We start from the raw sequence: 17,737 nt of genomic DNA on the forward strand, positions 1-17,737 counted from the left end.
GTAACCAACTCGGGTACTCTAGCTATTAAATTCAGTGTGAGTACACAAATGTTAAAATTACATTAAATGCCCGTCCCTTGTAGCCGTGATAAATTAGCCTGAAGCTAATGCTTAGCGACCTGTTTAAGAGGAAATTAGCCACCTCTGCGTCCTTTTGGGCTCTAAGCTGTCTCCATCTTTCAAATACATCTCCAATATTTACCCAGGGTTTACGTCTCTGGTCACGCAACTGTTAGAAACATGCCGGGTTTTTTTTAGGTCGGGTAGAATCTATCTCCGTTGATCCTGTTTGTTTGCTGCTTGCATGGCTGTACTACAGCTGTAGCGTTGGGTTTATGTTTTTACAGACCTATATCTGGCAACCTGGCCTGGCTGTCAAACTGGGCAGTTGATGACAACACATAGGCCTAAACACAAACAGAAATTCCGTCACGGAACGGAAATTTCAAAAGGAGAAAATACTGGCATTAGCATTGTTGTCAGAAAATATAGTAGGCCCTATTTTAACTTAGCATGTTTCCTTAATATCTGATGACGCATTGGGGTCATTTTTGGATTTATATATTACATATTGTACCTTTAATGACTTGACTTTAATGCCTGTAAAAATAAAGGTTAAATAAATAAATAAATAAATAAAATAACCTTCGCCTGAATAACATTGAAGTTTGAATATTTCTACCCCGGAGAGTAACCTAAACTTTCTGCCATTTTGCTCTGATCATACAGTACCGACAGTGTCTTAGAGAAGAGGCTAATGCTTTCTTTACAGTTCTGCCTCTTTCTCGTAAAATAAACATAGATATTTGTTTTTGTAACCTGAAATGCGCCCAGTAGTTGTAAATAAGAACCTGTTTTGGTGTCTCGGGCACGGTTCTGGCAATGCAAGACTAGATGGTACCACATTATGCAGATTTCTGGAAGGAGGGGGCTGGAGGCTGGGCCAGCGGAATGCTACGTGTCTTGGAAGTCCCTTTTAAACTCCCCTCGTCTTCCTCGATTACCAAATTTTCGGAGCTTACATCTCGACTCCCTCATCCAGGCTGTGTGAGAAGCGGTCCCAGGCAGCCCCGGTGTTCAGCAGTCCGTCGGCGGTGTTACACTCGTGCAATATGTCCGGAGTGAAAAAGCTTCGTACGGTAAGTAATTGTGGACATAACGGGGGGAAAAGAAACGATTGAAAATTCAAACTGTCATCTGATTAGCCCTTAAATGTTTGTCAAAAGTTCAGCCAAGTGTTCGCGAGCCAGCCAGCGTCCGAGATGTAAAACTCCTCCCAAGCAGTTAGGCTAGTGTCAAATTAGTCTTTTTAATACGCAGTAATAACACGCTGACTATCCGCTATAGGCTATGTTCTCTTTGACGATACTCCGATGCACAGAAAAAGCTGTGAAAAGTAGTGTCCGTTGATTACTTTTTCCTTCAAAGTCCTACCGGTAACCCTGCATTGTTGCTTTAAAAAAATCTTTTCTGCAACGCCTTGTTCACTTCTGAGCCTCTTTACTGTAACTTACCAGGTGTGATGGTTACAGACTTGCCTCGAGTCTGAATAGGCCGGTTGTTTTAGGAACGTATCCATGTCAATTCGGCCCATTCATAACAGTGAGGGGGAGAAAGAGGCCAATGTGAAACGGCAGTCTGATGCACAGGAATGCTGCTAACTTGTTGAGTCATGGGAATGATTTACGTGAGAATAACGAGAAATGTGTATAATTCACTGTAATCTCAAAATGTACATGCACAGCTTTTGTCCCATAAAGCTGCATTTTGTAGATACACCCCTCATTGTGCACCATTGCAGACAGGTGACTCTAACTACACCATATAAACTCAGATATCAGCCACTATTTTGATAACTGAAATGTCTGAGTCACTTTTGAAGCACAGACTTGCTGCTTCCAGCTTCTTAAATGCAACTATTTGCTTGTTTTCTCTTTTTACAATTGTAAATTGTATATCTTTGGGTTTTTAGACCGTTTATTGGTCAGAACGATGAATTTAGATATGTAAAGGTGGACATTTTTCACAATTGTCTTGATTGTATGACAAATACAAAATAATTAATTAAGAAAATGACAGACCAATTGACAATAAAAAATAATCATTAGTTGTAGCTTTAAAATCATGATCTTTGTTAAGTTACCCAAAGTGTAATTATTACTTTGATAAAACGCCCACTATTTTCTCATTATTGTACGTATGCCTTCAGTTGAGAAATTTCAGGCCACTTATAGTTTTATCTTTTGTAATTTCCTGAGAAAGAAGAAGTAAGCTGATATGCTGGTGGAAGAATAGTGCTATTAGTCTACGGCTGTGGGTGTGTGTATACACAAACTGGAGGCTATTTGTCCTTTTGGGAAGATTATGCTCATGAATTATAGAACAAGTGTGTTTGGACTGCTTATTAGCTCTGAGTAGGAGTTGCAAATTACTTTTAAATGCTGCTCAAGGTACATTAATGCCACTTGATGACAATAGTATACATTTACATTCTTCAATACATCCGCAGTATTGAATGTCACACTTTTGTTACCAAACAACTGTACTGTAAATCGTGTTTGTTTTGGTGTGATTTCTATTTTTTTATATCAGCAATGCCCAGATTGGTTATCCATAAGACCAGCACATTTAAAGATCCCCTCCACTAGGAAGCTAACAATTAAAATAAAAGTTAATGTGGTGATCTTCCCCCCCTCCTTGATTGAAAAACACCTTTATGTGTGACGTGTCAAGGTAATTTTTTACAGTCATGGCTGTGTTTGTATATGAAAAAGGGCTTTGTACATGCAGATTGGCAGATGTACACTGAACTGTTTGGAGAAAGGTTATACTGTAAGCCTTGGGGATAGTGATTAAGAAGAGGAGGGGGGGGGGTGAGTATACAAAAAGTGAAGCAATGGGATGGATGTAGGGAAGAGGGGAAAGTGGGTCCAGAGGGCGAGCGTGTGGGCACGAGCACTGCCACATCATCGCTGGGCTGCAGGCAGCACACTGGACACATTGTCCAGTCAGTCGTATGTCTCCCTCCATGCCTCCCTCCTCTACCATTCCCCTCTAGAAGTCAACAGAGCCCCATTTATCCACAGCCTGGTCCACATAGTCGCTTTGGACAGGGCAAGTAAAACTATTCATGCTATGCTAAACTGAGCGCTAATCACTATGTAAAGTGCCACGTCATGTTAGTTTGCACGATATGAGAAGTCTTGTTAAGTCAAACGGAGTCAGGCCTACGTCTTTACATTTTATGATTAGCAGCCTCTTTTTTTCTTCTGTTAAAACAGCTATTTGTATATATTTGTTTCTGTATTTATTGTTTATTTCATATTAATGTTTGATATGTTTGTTTATGTATGCACCAACCACCAAGGCAAATTCCTTGTACTGTGTTACTTACTTGGCAATAAATCCTTTTCTGATTCTGATACAGATTTTACTACTTAGATAAGAGAAGATGGCTTACTGCAGCCAGTCTAGTCCTGTTTGCTTATTCTTTTTTACATCAAGCTACTGTAAGTAACTTCCCCCAGAAACACTTTAGTTTGCCTCTGTCTGAGCATGTATTCTTCTATTTCAGGATCTCAACAGGTCGACCAATGTGGTGTTCCAGGCCCACCATGTCAGCCGGAGCAAGAGAGGGCAGGTCGTGGGCACCAGGGGAGGCTTCAGAGGCTGTACCATCTGGCTCACCGGTGAGTCCTTACAGTCTTATATGATATCCATCTATTGGTCACGAGGTGGCTTCTTTCTCTGCTACATACTGTAGGAATCCTTAGTTAGTAATCCTAGTTAATCTGATATCGACTGTTTTAAAAACAGTGCTGTCATGCTTGTATGTCTTGTCTTGTCACATTTTTGGTCTAGGTTTATCAGGTGCCGGGAAGACTACCATCAGTTTTGCCCTAGAGGAGTTCCTCGTGTCCCACGCTATTCCTTGCTACTCACTAGACGGAGACAATATTCGTCACGGCCTGAACAAGAATCTGGGCTTCTCTGCGGTAGACCGCGAGGAGAACATCCGTCGTATTGCTGAGGTTGCCAAATTGTTTGCTGACGCTGGGCTGGTGTGCGTCACCAGTTTCATTTCTCCGTTCGGCAAGGTCAGAAAACATTAACAGTTAAAGGTATATGCTGATGCATATGTTATATTTAAATAGCTGAAAACATCTAATAAAGGGTTTGATGAAAGAATGATATATCCAAAATCAAAAGTACCAGCAGTGTGGAATACACATCAAACCTTTAAACTGTATTCAAATTAAATATATGTACTATTTTCTTCCACAGGATCGTGATGAGGCGAGGAAGATCCATGCAAGTGCCGGGCTACCATTTTTCGAGGTGTTCATCCACGCTTCCCTTGAGGTGTGTGAGAGCAGGGATGTAAAAGGACTTTACAAGAAAGCTCGCGCTGGAGAGATCAAAGGTCTGTGGGACAATGCTTACCTCTCAAACGTTCTCCCAATGTCTTATATGCTGCCTCTTTCTGGGTGATACAAGTAATGCCAAGTCCTCAACACTTACCTCATTCAAGTAAAAATGGAATATCAATGCTAATGGGGTTTTAATGACATTTCTTTGTATGGTTTCACATTTGTTGCCAGGTTTCACTGGGATTGACTCAGAATATGAGTGTCCGGATGCGCCAGATCTTGTGTTGAAAACTGGAGAGCTCTCAGTCAACGAGTGCCTCCAGCAGGTGTTGGAGCTGCTCAAGGAGCAGGTGGGTGTAACATGACTCATTGTACTATACATATCGTATCTCACACAGGCCTTCATCAGTGTCTGTTTCATCCATTTCTGTATGGTGTATGATAGACATTTTTTCTGTCTACAAGACAAAGTTGTCTGTTTGTATATTAAAGCACACAGGTTTCAACTAGTGTGATCAGGAGGCTACTATGTGAGTGACATAAATGTCAAATGTTAGTCTGCCAGTACACGGAATACTATATCCTTTTTTAAACAAGCAGCTTATGTCACAAAGCAGGTTCATTATAGTCAGGGATGGGCTGGCTTTCTCAAACCAAACAATGATTTAAATACTAAACTTGAAGAGGATGGTTTTTGTATTGTTCTTTGTCAGTCCTGGATTATTCAGTCCAGCTATGAATACTTTCACATGAAAGAGGAGGGGGTTGTAACATCTAACCAGAGGCAGTGAACATCAGGGTGACCATTAGACGGTGTTTGGTTGCTCAGAGCAGATGACGCTATTGATCACAGAGGGAATAGTAGGTCATTGAAGCAGCAAAAATATTATTTCTGCTGAAAGAAATTAACTACAGCATATGCACACAATTTATCATATAACATATGATATCAAAATAAAAAGTAATTAGGTCTAAAAAAAGTGCTGTAGAATATAGTGGGGCAGTTAAGCATAACGATAAAAGCAACACATCTGACACAGATGTAGGTTTACATGTTGAAAAGATATAGTTATTGGGGCGCTGCAAATTTGGCATCTGGGGGCCATGGCAGCCTTTATAGGTGCTAAATATGCCTGAATGTTTCAGAAAACAGATTTTAAGAATTTTATTTATGTTTAGGGGTGTTTTTTAAAAGCTTTTAACTTGAGAAAAAGGAGCATGGTCACTTTAGGGTAAAATATCACCCCCTTGCTTTCGTGCTGAAATGACACACATACATATATAAAACGACAAGGTCTTCAGCTTTCCATTGGTGCATTTTTCTTTTCATTAGCAGTATAATGGACAGAGACATTGCTGGATAAAGTTGTGGGTCACCGGTAAACTTTAATCACAGTTAGAGCGATACTGAAGTTTAGTAAAACTTTGGGTGTTTTGCTAACTAGCCATTATATCTATGACCATCTAAAGGTGAAATGAGTTCTGTTGCATACGTTTGATCGCTTGTTTACAATTATTAGTAAAAGCACTATTTTCTTACCAAAGATGGCAATGCAGTTATATGCAAGCCACCATGCCAGGATTTGCCCTTGCTGTCTTCATGCAGCCATGAGGAGGGTGATAGTAGGATGTTACTCCACGTTTCACATGCTGCACTTCGCGGCCATCAGGCAATAATTGATTTGTACTGTTGATTCAGATGTTGTTAGGCTAGCTGTTTCAGTGGTGCAAAGTCTAAAGAAGGTACTTAACCTTGGTTTGCATTCGGAAAATGCAAACATTTCAGAACCCTTCCAACACATAATATTCCAAAGGGCCTTGGATCTGTAAAGGCATGTGCACTCCCAATGTGTGTCCCAAAGTGTCCATCTTTGTTGGTCATGGCAAAAAAATACAAGGTTCTGTCACTGCAGAGGCCTTGTTGACTTTTAGTCTCTCATTGCCAGACCTATCTCCACAGTGCTGCTGAGGAAGGTCTGACTAGTCCACACAACCTTCCTGGATAGGAGAAAAACGTGCTCTGGTTTATTGCCATTTATTTAAACCAATCACAATCGTCTTGGGCAGATCTAAGCGCCAGATGCAGGTCCGGTGCCTCTGAAAAATACCCTCGGGAAGGGACTTGTTTTAGTGGAACATGTGCATGTCTGGAGGCGAGCTCTGGAATTAAAATGGCTGTTGACTGTGTGATGAGAATTTTACTCAAAAAAAAGATGAATATAATTTGATTGTCCGTTTGAGCTCGGAGGATGTTTCCCAAATCAACCCGGACCTTAGAATGCCAACACAAAGAAAGCGTGAGGTGCGGGACATCCGGCGGAACCTCTTGCGGCACCAGAACTATCCAGTAAATGAAACGTCGTCGATATAGATTAGGCAACAAACAAAATACCAATAACAATAAAATTGTGATGTTGCTCTATGGCAGAACAAGTACAGGCACTGATGTCAACATTTCCCGAAATAAAGTTTTTGTGAGAATAAACATTGTAAGGCAGATTCCACCAACCAGTGCCAGTGTGGAACAATATATCAGGAGGGCAGCATACTTACCAGGCAGGCTATGTGTGTCGAAAGGCACTACTGCCATTCCCTGCGTTACCTTCACCAACTAGCTGGGGTTAGGGTTAAGACAGATGAGGGTCTGTATAAACCTCACTGGACCACCCTAGCAGAGGCATCAAAAGCTTGCTATGAGCTTGTAGCATGCAAGTGCATCAAGGGTTGTGTCAACTCTGCAAGTGCAAAATAGTGTCACTTGCTTGCACAGCTCTGTGTCTGTGTGAAGGGGACTGTGAAAAAATGTAAATGGAATATGGCTTTTTATTTTATTTTATTGGATTACATAGTATAAAACTTTGTCCCCAGCAACCCGCACGTAACCTGGCCACCCTTTTCTATATAATAGATGGCAGTTTCCTAATAAGAAAAATAAATACTTAAGGGCCAGCAAAAAGAAAAAAAGAAAACTGTTCTTCTGCAGAGATAGAAACATTACTTAATGAAGTTGTGTTAAGAAGAAGATACTCTTCAGCATATGTCATCCACTTTTTCACAAATGAATGACATTCATAGAAATAAATTAAACTAAACAAAAGGGAACATCTTACATGTAAAAACAAAAGTGAAACAAATTGCTTTCGGGGTTCAACGCTACAACCTGTGCAGGTGACCCTGAACTGCAGCATTATCTCTGTCAACTGTACTGCTCAACGACCATGTTGCTTTTATTTTGTTTTTGTGTTTTTCTCAGATTAAAAGCTAAAATGCACCATAGAAAGCAAAGAGGGAAAAAAACATATCTGTTAGTCTTCTGACATCTGATCTTATCAGCTTAAACACACCATTGGCAATCATCAAGAGAATCAGTTTCCTGCAACATTCAGGCATATTTAGCGCCTCTTTGGTGGCCATATTCAAAAATGGCTTCCATGGCTCTCAGGGGCCAAATTTGAAGCGACCTGATATTTATATCTTTTCATTACGAGTACGCCTTTCACAAATACTGTAAGAATAAATAAAAAGAAGGTATTCAGAATCAGAATCAGAATCAGAATCAGAAAGGGCTTTATTGCCAAGTACGTTGCACATACGAGGAATTTGTCATGGTGTTGTTGGAGCATGTCACACATACAAATATAAGAAGGATAAAAAGATATAAACAATATAAGTATAAACATATACACACAGTACGTATTAATAACGATAAAATAAATTTAAATAAATAGTAAAATAAGTTAAACAGTAGTGAAAAGGGACGCTACAGCAGAGTAGGTACAGTGGCATGAGGAGCCAGAGGAGTAGTTTGGAGAGAGTCAGGATGGATTCCGAGCCTTGTTTAGAAGGCTAGTGGCGGAGGGGAAAAAACTGTTTATGTGGCGTGAGGTTTTGGTCCTGATGGACCTCATCCTCCTGCCAGAGGGGAGTGGCTCAAAGAGCTTGTGTCCGGGGTGGGAGGGGTCAGCCACAATCTTACCAGCACGCTTCAGAGTCCTGGTGGCGTATAGGTCCTGGAGCGGCGGCAGATTGCAGCCAATCACCTTCTCAGCTGACCGAATGACACGCTGCAGCCTGCCCTTGTCCTTGGCAGTGGCAGCAGCGTACCAGATGGTGATGGAGGATGTGAGGATGGACTCAATGATGGCTGTGTAAAAGTGCACCATCATTGTCTTTGGCAGGTTGAATTTCTTCAGCTGCCGCAGGAAGTATATCCTCTGTTGTGCTTTCTTGACGAGGGAGCTGATGTTCAGCTCCCACTTGAGGTCCTGGGAGATGGTAGTTCCCAGGAAGCGGAAAGACTCCACAGTGTCAATTGTGGAGCCACAGAGGGTGATGGGGGCAGGTGAGGCTGGGTTCTTTCTGAAGTCCACAACCATCTCCACTGTCTTTAGAGCGTTGAGCTCTAGGTTGTTTTGCTTGCACCAGGTCACCAGGTGGTCAGCCTCCCACCTGTAGGCGGACTCGTCTCCATCACTCACATCATTCACTTGTACTCAGTGTCATTTTGACTCAAGGATTATTTATAAACATGCAAAGGTATATAATAACAGATCTGGGGCCTGTTTCAGAAAGCAGGTTTAGTGAAAACTCTGAGTTTGTTAATCCTGAGATGAGGGAAACTCTGGGTTTTCTGTTTCAGAAAGATAGGTAACTTAACCTCAGAGTCAGTTACTACGGTAACTGAGCCTGTGAACCTAACCTGGTCGGGAGCAGGTTTTCTTCAATAAACCTCGAGTTTCTCTCAGTCAGCTTACACAGCGCGCATTCATTTCGTCATTCATTCAGTCAGTCTGTATCAGGCGCATTTTAGCGCAGTTTGTTATCTGCATGAATAAAAAAAAAAAAAAACAGGGTTGGTTTATTAACTGTGTTAGGCAGACTATAAAACTTTTTTTCTCAAAACATGGCATTTACTTTTGTCGACGATCCCGTTGATGAAGAAGCTGTATTACTTCACAGGGAGTTAAACATACGTCGGGAGATGATATTGAGGCCCTGACACATTTTCATTTCCAGATAACTACCTATTTGAGCGGTATCGTTTTTCTTACCAGTCTATCAGTTATGTAGCCTACATTACCTTATCCGTCCTCATATCACTAACGTCACCCATCGTGGACATGCTCTACATCAAAGCAGATTATTTGTGTCACATTAAGTTTTTTTACGTTGTGATTCGCTCTGAAATGTTTTTTAAACGTTTGTGTAGTGTTCCCTGGACACAAACCAGTAAGAGCCATTAAAAAGGAGTTCCACAGTATTGCAGGTGAATGATGTAATCCCATTGAAATAAAAGATTATGAATTATAATTCTGTTAATGATGGTGCTGCAGCCTCAGAATGGGAGCAGTAGGCCTAGGACTTTTTCGCCCGCAGTATTGCACCTAAATGAAATAGATTATAGGATCAATACCATTTCACCAGTAATATTATCCTTATGATTAAATATGATATTAATACACAATATTGGAACTTATGCATTTACTCTAGCAGCAATTTTCTCCCACGCAAATTCTCTCTCTTTTGCAGCAGCCGCTGTGTTGCTTTTTTAACAAAATACATGTTCAAACTCGCTGTATGTGCGCATGAGTATTTCCACCGACCCATTTGTTTGTGGTTGTTACCACGGTGAATCGTAGTATCATGGCTCCATTCATGCTGCCTTTTTATTGTGGTGGTGCACACGCGTGAACCTACTCTGAGTTGATTGAACCAACTCATATCAGCTGTTCTGAAACCGAAAACTCAGAGTTTCCCATCTCAGGGTAAATCAACTCAGAGATCAGGGTTAGACTCAGAGTTTGTTAAACCTCCTTCCTGAAACAGGCCCCAGGTCACAGATACAGTTTACATCACAGTGTTCAGTGTTGACACATCACTGTGATCACACTTAAACATTACATTACAAAAATCATACTGGAAAGACAAGTGTAACCCAGACAACCACATACTGTTCTTGGGGAAAAAAAACAGTAAAGACCTTCATAGAAACAAAGTGTAACATTTCTCTGCCAAGGCTAAAGCTTCGCTGAAGGAAAAGTTGCTGATAAAGTTAATGAGTAGCTTAAATGCTTTTTACTGCCCTGTCACTGAGGCAGAGGTGACTTACTTTTAAATAAAACAATGCTGTGTCAACAGGACCAGTTTGTAAAAATATTTTCTTAAGTTGGCCTCCTGTAGACGGGAATGTAGTTGCAGTAATATACAGATCCCTCTCAGGAATCATGTCCTGCTCTGTCATGGATACATGCATACTATATATTAAAATATATTTGCAAGTGGCTGTTGAGAGATTCAAGCAATTAAGTGTTAATTAAGTGTCACAGCATGTTATTATCAAGTTGAGTAATTTCTACATACAGTATCTGCCTTGCTCACTGGACAAACCAAGCTGTGTTTGGTTCACTACCTGAACAGTTCTGACAAGTAGCCAGCTGCTGGTTTATTTCTAGCTTTTAATAGTGACTAATTAATTTCGAACAATAGGTAAATGCAGAAAGCTACCTGGTAAGATAGAAAACCAACAGGACTGTGAAGGACAAAATACTAATTAATATTGGATATAATGCAGAAGGTTTTAGAAATATAACAAAGTTATATTCTGGCTTTAATCTCAACATTGATAAAAGTATTCCTTAGTAGCATAAATATTTTAAAATGTATAATGAACATTTGACAGTCAATCTCTTGGGCCATTTAGACCTAATATAAACTCATGTTCACTAATGAAAGTTTGAAGGAAAGATATAGAAAATATAGCCAAAATATTTACAACTTGAAGGGCACTGAGAGAAAGCAGACCTCCGCCAAGGCCAATAGTTCAGTCTTCTATGATATGCAAATCTGCAACCACAACCATCTGGATATATATTTCCAAAACTATTAGAACTAGAAGTCAGAACCACTATTAAATGTATTGCACAATGCAAAAATTGAGGGTGACGATGTGTAACGATAATACTATACATATAACGTGATAATCTGTAACACCTCACCATCTGAACGTCGCCGCTGAATGTCTGTCACCCTGGGTAACAGCTGCAAACAACAGAGGGCCAAAATACACACAGCCACTTATAAAGCCGTAGCCAAACCTAGTGGAAAACTCAAGCCATGCCACTGGTTACTAATGCCTGAAAAAAAGAAATGTGGGTATCCACCCTGAATGGGTTCTTCCTTGGCCCATGCTACACCCTTCTATCAAGTTACATTAAATTTGGCCAGTAGTTTTTTCCATATTCCTGCTGACAGACAAACAACCAAACCAACACACAAAGCCAAAAGCATAACCTCCTTGGCGGAGGTAACTAAAACTGTAAAATCTACAATTAAGTACTAAAAGCATTAAGTAATTTTTTAGAACAAAAATGTTCTCTCCTTCCAGCCTCTCAAATGTAAAGATTTGCTGCTTTTCTTTGTCATATATGATAGTTAACAACAAAACAAGCAATCTGAAGATGTCACTTTGGGCTCAGGGAAACTTTTGAGGGCCATTTTGCACTTTTTTACCATTTTATACTATAGAATATAATTGATTAATCATTAGTTGAAGTCCTACATGACCAACCTTTTCCAACTATAATGTAATTATTCCTCTTTTTTCCTTGTATATAGAACATTGTACCAGGTGAGATCATGGAGGAGGTGAATGAACTCTTTGTTATGGAGAACAAGTTGAATCTTACTGTGGCTGACGCAAACACACTTCCCACCATCAGCATCACCAAGGTAACCCACCGCTCCAGTATACAGGCTACTTTTTTTTGTCACACAGCAAATGGACAAGGGGGTCAATACTGGACTTGGCAGAGAGCTGCTTATGATGAGCTCATAAACATCCCCCACTGTTTGGACCCCATAATGGTCTGCTCTATTTGCTCTGTTTCACTCTTTATTTGTGTGTTTAAAATAAGAAGGGAAAAAAAAAGTAACACCTCCATCTTCAGTCTATTATTCATCCTTGGTTGTGTATGCAACATGTTTTCTCAGACCATCTTGGTATGGTTTAGTGAGTTAGTTAAAAAGATTGATAATAAATAATCCAGCAGCAGCAATGTCTCATTCAAACACAGCCCAATAAGGCTCTCCTATGGTGAAAGAGTGAAACTCTAGCATCCAGCATTCCTACTTCCACAATTCATTGATTCTTTCGTTCATAGTATAATTACAGATTTGTTGGTGAAAGTATTGATATTTACAATACACTGAATACCATCAGTGCAGTTAAATCCATAAGTTAAATGTCTTTCATGCTGTTTATAATGAGTAATTATTCTTTGTGCACAGTTGGATCTACAATGGGTGCAGGTCTTATCGGAAGGCTGGGCTAGCCCTCTGAAGGGCTTCATGAGAGAGAGAGAGTTCCTCCAGGTCATACACTTTGGCAACCTGCTGGATGGTAAGAGACGGTTGGTTATTCATTTACTCTTCTTATAACGTTATATAATTTATTTATTTTAACATTTCTGAAATGATATTTGCTTTGGTTTACTGGTTGACATCACTGCATCCTCCCTTGTCTCAGGCGGGGCCATCAACTTGTCTGTGCCCATCGTCCTGCCTGTTAGCACCGAGACCAAGCAGGAGCTGGACGGCTGTGCTGCTGTAGCTCTGGAATACCAGGGTTCACGTGTGGCTATTCTCAGGAACCCAGAGTTCTACCAACACCGCAAGGAGGAACGCTGTGCCAGACAGTGGGGCACCACTTGTGCACAGCACCCTTACATTAAGGTGATAAGGCATTCATCAAATGTCTTCAACACACAAAATTATAATTTCAATGCATGCAACATAATTGTACTGCAGACAGTAAGATACTGGTACCTACATGATTATTAACTTCCGCTGTGTCAGTATGGAACTTTGTGATTTTGTGGCAAACAAAACATAAATCAAGCCCCAGAATAAATTTAGTTCAATGGCAATAATTTTACCTGAATATTAATCCTACAGGTAAATATTTGAGTCCACAAAAAAGTAATTCTCTTTTTATCACCTTGTGCAGATGGTTATGGAGGGAGGCGATTGGCTGGTAGGTGGTGACCTGGAGGTCCTGGAGCGAATCAAATGGAACGATGGACTTGACCAGTACCGCCTTACTCCACAAGAGCTCAAGCAGAAGTTCAAAGACATGAAAGCAGGTTAGAAAGTCGAAATTACTTAACCACATAACTACTGATTGGTAGAACTCACTGTGTCCATAGACAATTATAACTCTGCTCCTCTAACAGCAAAGACGGGTGTTCCTCAAGAATCTATATTGAGACCAATTTTATTTTATATTTATATAAATGATCTTCTTGTGGAGGATTAAATCCAGCAAAGGTACACCTTTATGCAGTTGATACCATTATTTATACTGTGGCACCATCTTCTGAAGTGGCAATGGCTTCCTTAACAATTGCTTTTAATTTACTGCAGATGTTAATTTTTTACATTTAAATCTGGTGCAAGTTTCCGTACACATCTTTATGAAATGGTTCTGTGGACTTCACTGTGTTTAAGGAGAAAAACCCCATATGTAAATTTTTATCGCAAAAGCTTTACCGGGAAAATTACAGCAGTACATATCCAGTTTACTGACTTTTTACTCCAGTAGCTATAACACTAGATCATCAGAGAAATATCTCCTCATGGTCTCAACCATCCGAACAGAACTAAGTAAATCTGCGTTTTCATTTCTCACCTCAAAAGCTTGGAATGAGCTGCAAGGCCGACTTAACTTGGAATCTTTACCCCTTCTTGACATCTTTAAAAAAAAATTAAACATGTCAAAAGAGGGTAAAGAGTGGACGGTTAGCTCAGTTGGTAGAGCAGGCGCACATATATAGAGGTTTATTCCTCACGCAGAGGGTCCGACCTGTGACGGTTTCCTGTCTGTCTTCCCCTTCTCTCTCCCCTTTCATATCTGAACTGTCCTGTCTATTAAAGGTGGAAATGCCTAAGAAAATAATCTTTAAAAAAAGTTCAAAAATTCCACATTGTTTACAGAACAATTGTTTTTTAACAGGTGCAAGTATTTGCCCTGATTGTTGAGCCTCTGATTTCCGTATGTTTTGTGTCTGTTGGAATGTTTTAGTATGCTCTTTGTTTTTGTGATGTTATCTGTCCCTGTCTGTACTTAAAATGTTTTGTTTTGCTGTTGATCTTGACCTGACTCCATGGCAGAAGAGCTATTGTATCTCAATGGGACCTTTCTGGTTAAATAAAGGATAAATGAAAAAATAAAACACATGGGCATGCCATGTGTTGTAAGTAGCTACTTATGATTAATACAATTGCATAAATAAATTATCCATTGCACCTAGTGAAAACATTTAAAAACTTAAACATGAAAGCAATGTATTTAGCAGTGCCCCATTTGTCTTTCAGACGCACTTGACAAAGGACCAGATGAAAAAGTTAAATGGTAAATTTAAAGCTGCATGGTGATGTTTGTGATCGGTGAAGACATATAGTATCTTTCTAAAAAAAACTATGAAATATGATCACCTGTTTTTACTCTCAACTGCTCACTTTGATGTGATTGTTGAGTTCAACATTGTGCCATTTATTTATCTGCATCACAATACAGTATGTATTTTCTTAATTTTTGTTTTCTGTATTTTTTGCTGCTCTGTGAGTTTTGTTATTGGTGCAAGCATGTTTTTCATGTGAACATAACAAATTAGGCTGAAAATAGTCTGTTTTGTTATTGATATCAAACTTCATGAAAAGACCAAAACCAGCAATCCATTTGTCTGTCTCTCAATATTTTGTCTGTGGCTTTCACGCCCAAGTTTCTTAATTCCTACTGAAGAACTAAGTTTTTAAACAAATATATATATATATATATATATATATATATATATATATATATATAAAATATATAAACGGTTCAGAAATATATACTTTTTTTTTTTTTTTTTTTTAAGCTAAATGATTTCCTAAAATAGCTTGCTGCTATTATACTGTAATACTGCTGCTATTACTACAAATACTGTGATGTGAACTACTGACTATTTTGTGGTCATCCATGTTGTCCTCCTTAGATGCCGTATTCGCATTCCAGCTGCGTAACCCGGTCCACAATGGTCACGCCCTGCTGATGCAGGACACCAAACGCCGTCTGCTGAAGCGAGGCTACAAGAATCCAGTCCTCCTACTGCACCCACTGGGCGGCTGGACCAAAGATGATGATGTGCCTCTGGACTGGCGGATGAAGCAGCATGCCGCTGTCCTGGAGGAGGGCATCCTGGACCCAGCCAGCACCATTGTTGCCATCTTTCCCTCACCTATGATGTACGCTGGACCCACAGAGGTGAGAAGTAGTGGTGGCTTATTGTTTAGTCAGACTTTACGATCAGTCTGGCTTTATACTGTTCAACCATTTATCCATGATATCTATGTGTGATTGAATATTAACCTGCATATGTTCCGATGCGTTATCAGGTTCAGTGGCACTGTAGAGCCAGAATGGTCGCCGGAGCAAACTTCTACATTGTTGGCAGGGACCCTGCAGGCATTCCTCACCCGGAGACTAAGCAGGACCTGTATGAACCCACCCACGGAGGCAAGGTCCTCACCATGGCGCCAGGGCTCACCTCTGTGGAGATCATCCCTTTCAGGGTTGCTGCCTACAACAAGACAAAGGCGGCTATGGACTTTTTCGACCCAGAGCGGTAAGTCAAGAAAAAAGAAGAAATACAGTATGCAGGTTTTTCTTGTATGTCCTGTTGTCTACTACATGTTCATTTTGTCTTATAGTTTCTTTAATATAAAACCTGGACTCTACTGACATTGGTGTCCTGTTGTGAACCCAATTGCAGGAAAACTGGAGCAAATGCGAACGACAAAGTGCAGTAAATCATTAGTGCTCATCACATTTTTCAGACTTGCTCTGAAATTCGGATACAGCATTACTTTACATCCTCCTGCACACATTTGTAGGCCCAAATCTTTTTAAGCCAAAACATGAAAGATTTGTAGGCCCAAATTTTTCAAGTCAAAAATGGAATTTCATAGTTATGTGAACCACCTGTGACCCTGCATCTTATCTTGGTGGCACTACAAGCAGATTGTAGTATACATCTCAAGACAACTCCCTAAATTATGAGGCTAAGTCTTGTAGATTTATATACACCTTTTGGTATTTCTGTGCAGATATAATTATGGCCTAATCATATGATTTGTTATTATTATTATTATTATTATAATAGTTTACAACACTAATAACCTGTCCTGTCCACTCTCTCCATACTGCCCTTTCCTCATTCCTCACTTTCTCAGACATGCTGAGTTTGAGTTCATCTCTGGAACCAAGATGAGGAAGTTGGCTCGAAGTGGAGACAACCCTCCAGACGGTTTCATGGCCCCCAAGGCCTGGAAGGTGTTGGTCGAGTACTACACCTCCCTGCAGAAGGATTTATAAAGAGTGTTAAATATAACACCCACCTCTCCAGGAGTATTTTAAATAGATTCTTTTTTTTATCTTATAAAAAAATACTTATTTAGATCGCTTTGAATTATGAGTCATTCTGGTATGGGTGGGTGTTTTGTCCAAGTCTTCACCAAATCATAAAAAAGTTGTCTTAAGCAATTAAATCATTCTATTTTGACATTCCTATAAAACTATGTGATTTATAAATATATTGTATGTTTATATGCATATTAACTTAAACTATGTATTTAAAGGTATCTTGAGATTATTTTTATTTTATTTAGGAGCACATCCCAAGACATGAAATCATTTTTAATATTTGCATGTACTATCTGAGGGATGCAAAAAAAAAAAGCATTTTATGGCAATAATATCCCTGTCTGTTGAGTTATTTGTATGACCTGATTGAAAGTTACTTGCAGTTGTATCGCTACCTACAGTGCCTCTTTGGTTTACATGTATGGATGTTAATTAATTCATCATGTCAACGTTTCATATTATTGTAAAATACAACGTAGATTTTATTTATAATGTGAAAGTGCCTTTCTCTCAAATGTCAACATTATAAAACAGAAATCGTTTAAATCTCTTGCTGGCGTATGCCTGAAATGTCTCTGAGATTTGTGTGATTTTATAAAGTGGGCATGTGCATTTATGTAATAAAGACCTCCAATTTTAGGAAGACAAATGCAGTAATGAAGCTTTTTATTATGATGAATACTGGTATATTGTGTACTGTAAACTAAACAATGTTAATGTTATGGATTTAAGTGGTTTTTTTTTCTTCCAGTGATACCTCTGTCCTGATTTTGTCTATGTGCCACTGGTTATGCAACACACCTTATATTAACTTTTGTGTGTACAAGGTGCATACTTATCAATTGAAGGTTAAAGTTGACCAGGCAGTGTTGCATTCTGGAGCTACAAAGCCAAAAGTACAGTGCTGCCA

General features: G+C 39.6%; 1 protein-coding gene across 1 annotated transcript; it reads left to right on the forward strand.

Moving 5' to 3' along the window:
• Positions 1-894: 894 nt before the first annotated feature.
• LOC116055187 (bifunctional 3'-phosphoadenosine 5'-phosphosulfate synthase 2-like) lies at positions 895-17,480 on the forward strand. The gene is made up of 12 exons (XM_031306991.2): positions 895-1,139; positions 3,575-3,689; positions 3,862-4,097; positions 4,285-4,423; positions 4,602-4,720; positions 11,985-12,098; positions 12,657-12,768; positions 12,895-13,100; positions 13,375-13,510; positions 15,401-15,669; positions 15,801-16,030; positions 16,638-17,480. The coding sequence occupies exons 1-12, from the start codon at positions 1,113-1,115 to the stop codon at positions 16,777-16,779; spliced, it is 1,845 nt and encodes a 614-aa protein (XP_031162851.1). The 5' UTR covers positions 895-1,112; the 3' UTR covers positions 16,780-17,480.
• The last annotated feature ends 257 nt before the right edge of the window (positions 17,481-17,737 follow it).

The sequence above is a fragment of the Sander lucioperca genome, chromosome 15, assembly GCF_008315115.2.
Source record: "Sander lucioperca isolate FBNREF2018 chromosome 15, SLUC_FBN_1.2, whole genome shotgun sequence".
In the NCBI taxonomy this organism is placed as follows: domain Eukaryota; kingdom Metazoa; phylum Chordata; class Actinopteri; order Perciformes; family Percidae; genus Sander; species Sander lucioperca.

Excerpts from the sequence above, each read along its gene's own strand:
- LOC116055187 (XM_031306991.2), top strand. The coding sequence starts at position 1,113 with ATGTCCGGAGTGAAAAAGCTTCGTACG. Across the intron at positions 13,511-15,400 it reads GTTCAAAGACATGAAAGCAG|ATGCCGTATTCGCATTCCAG; the intron begins GTTAGAAAGTCG and ends TGTCCTCCTTAG. Across the intron at positions 16,031-16,637 it reads GACTTTTTCGACCCAGAGCG|ACATGCTGAGTTTGAGTTCA; the intron begins GTAAGTCAAGAA and ends TCACTTTCTCAG.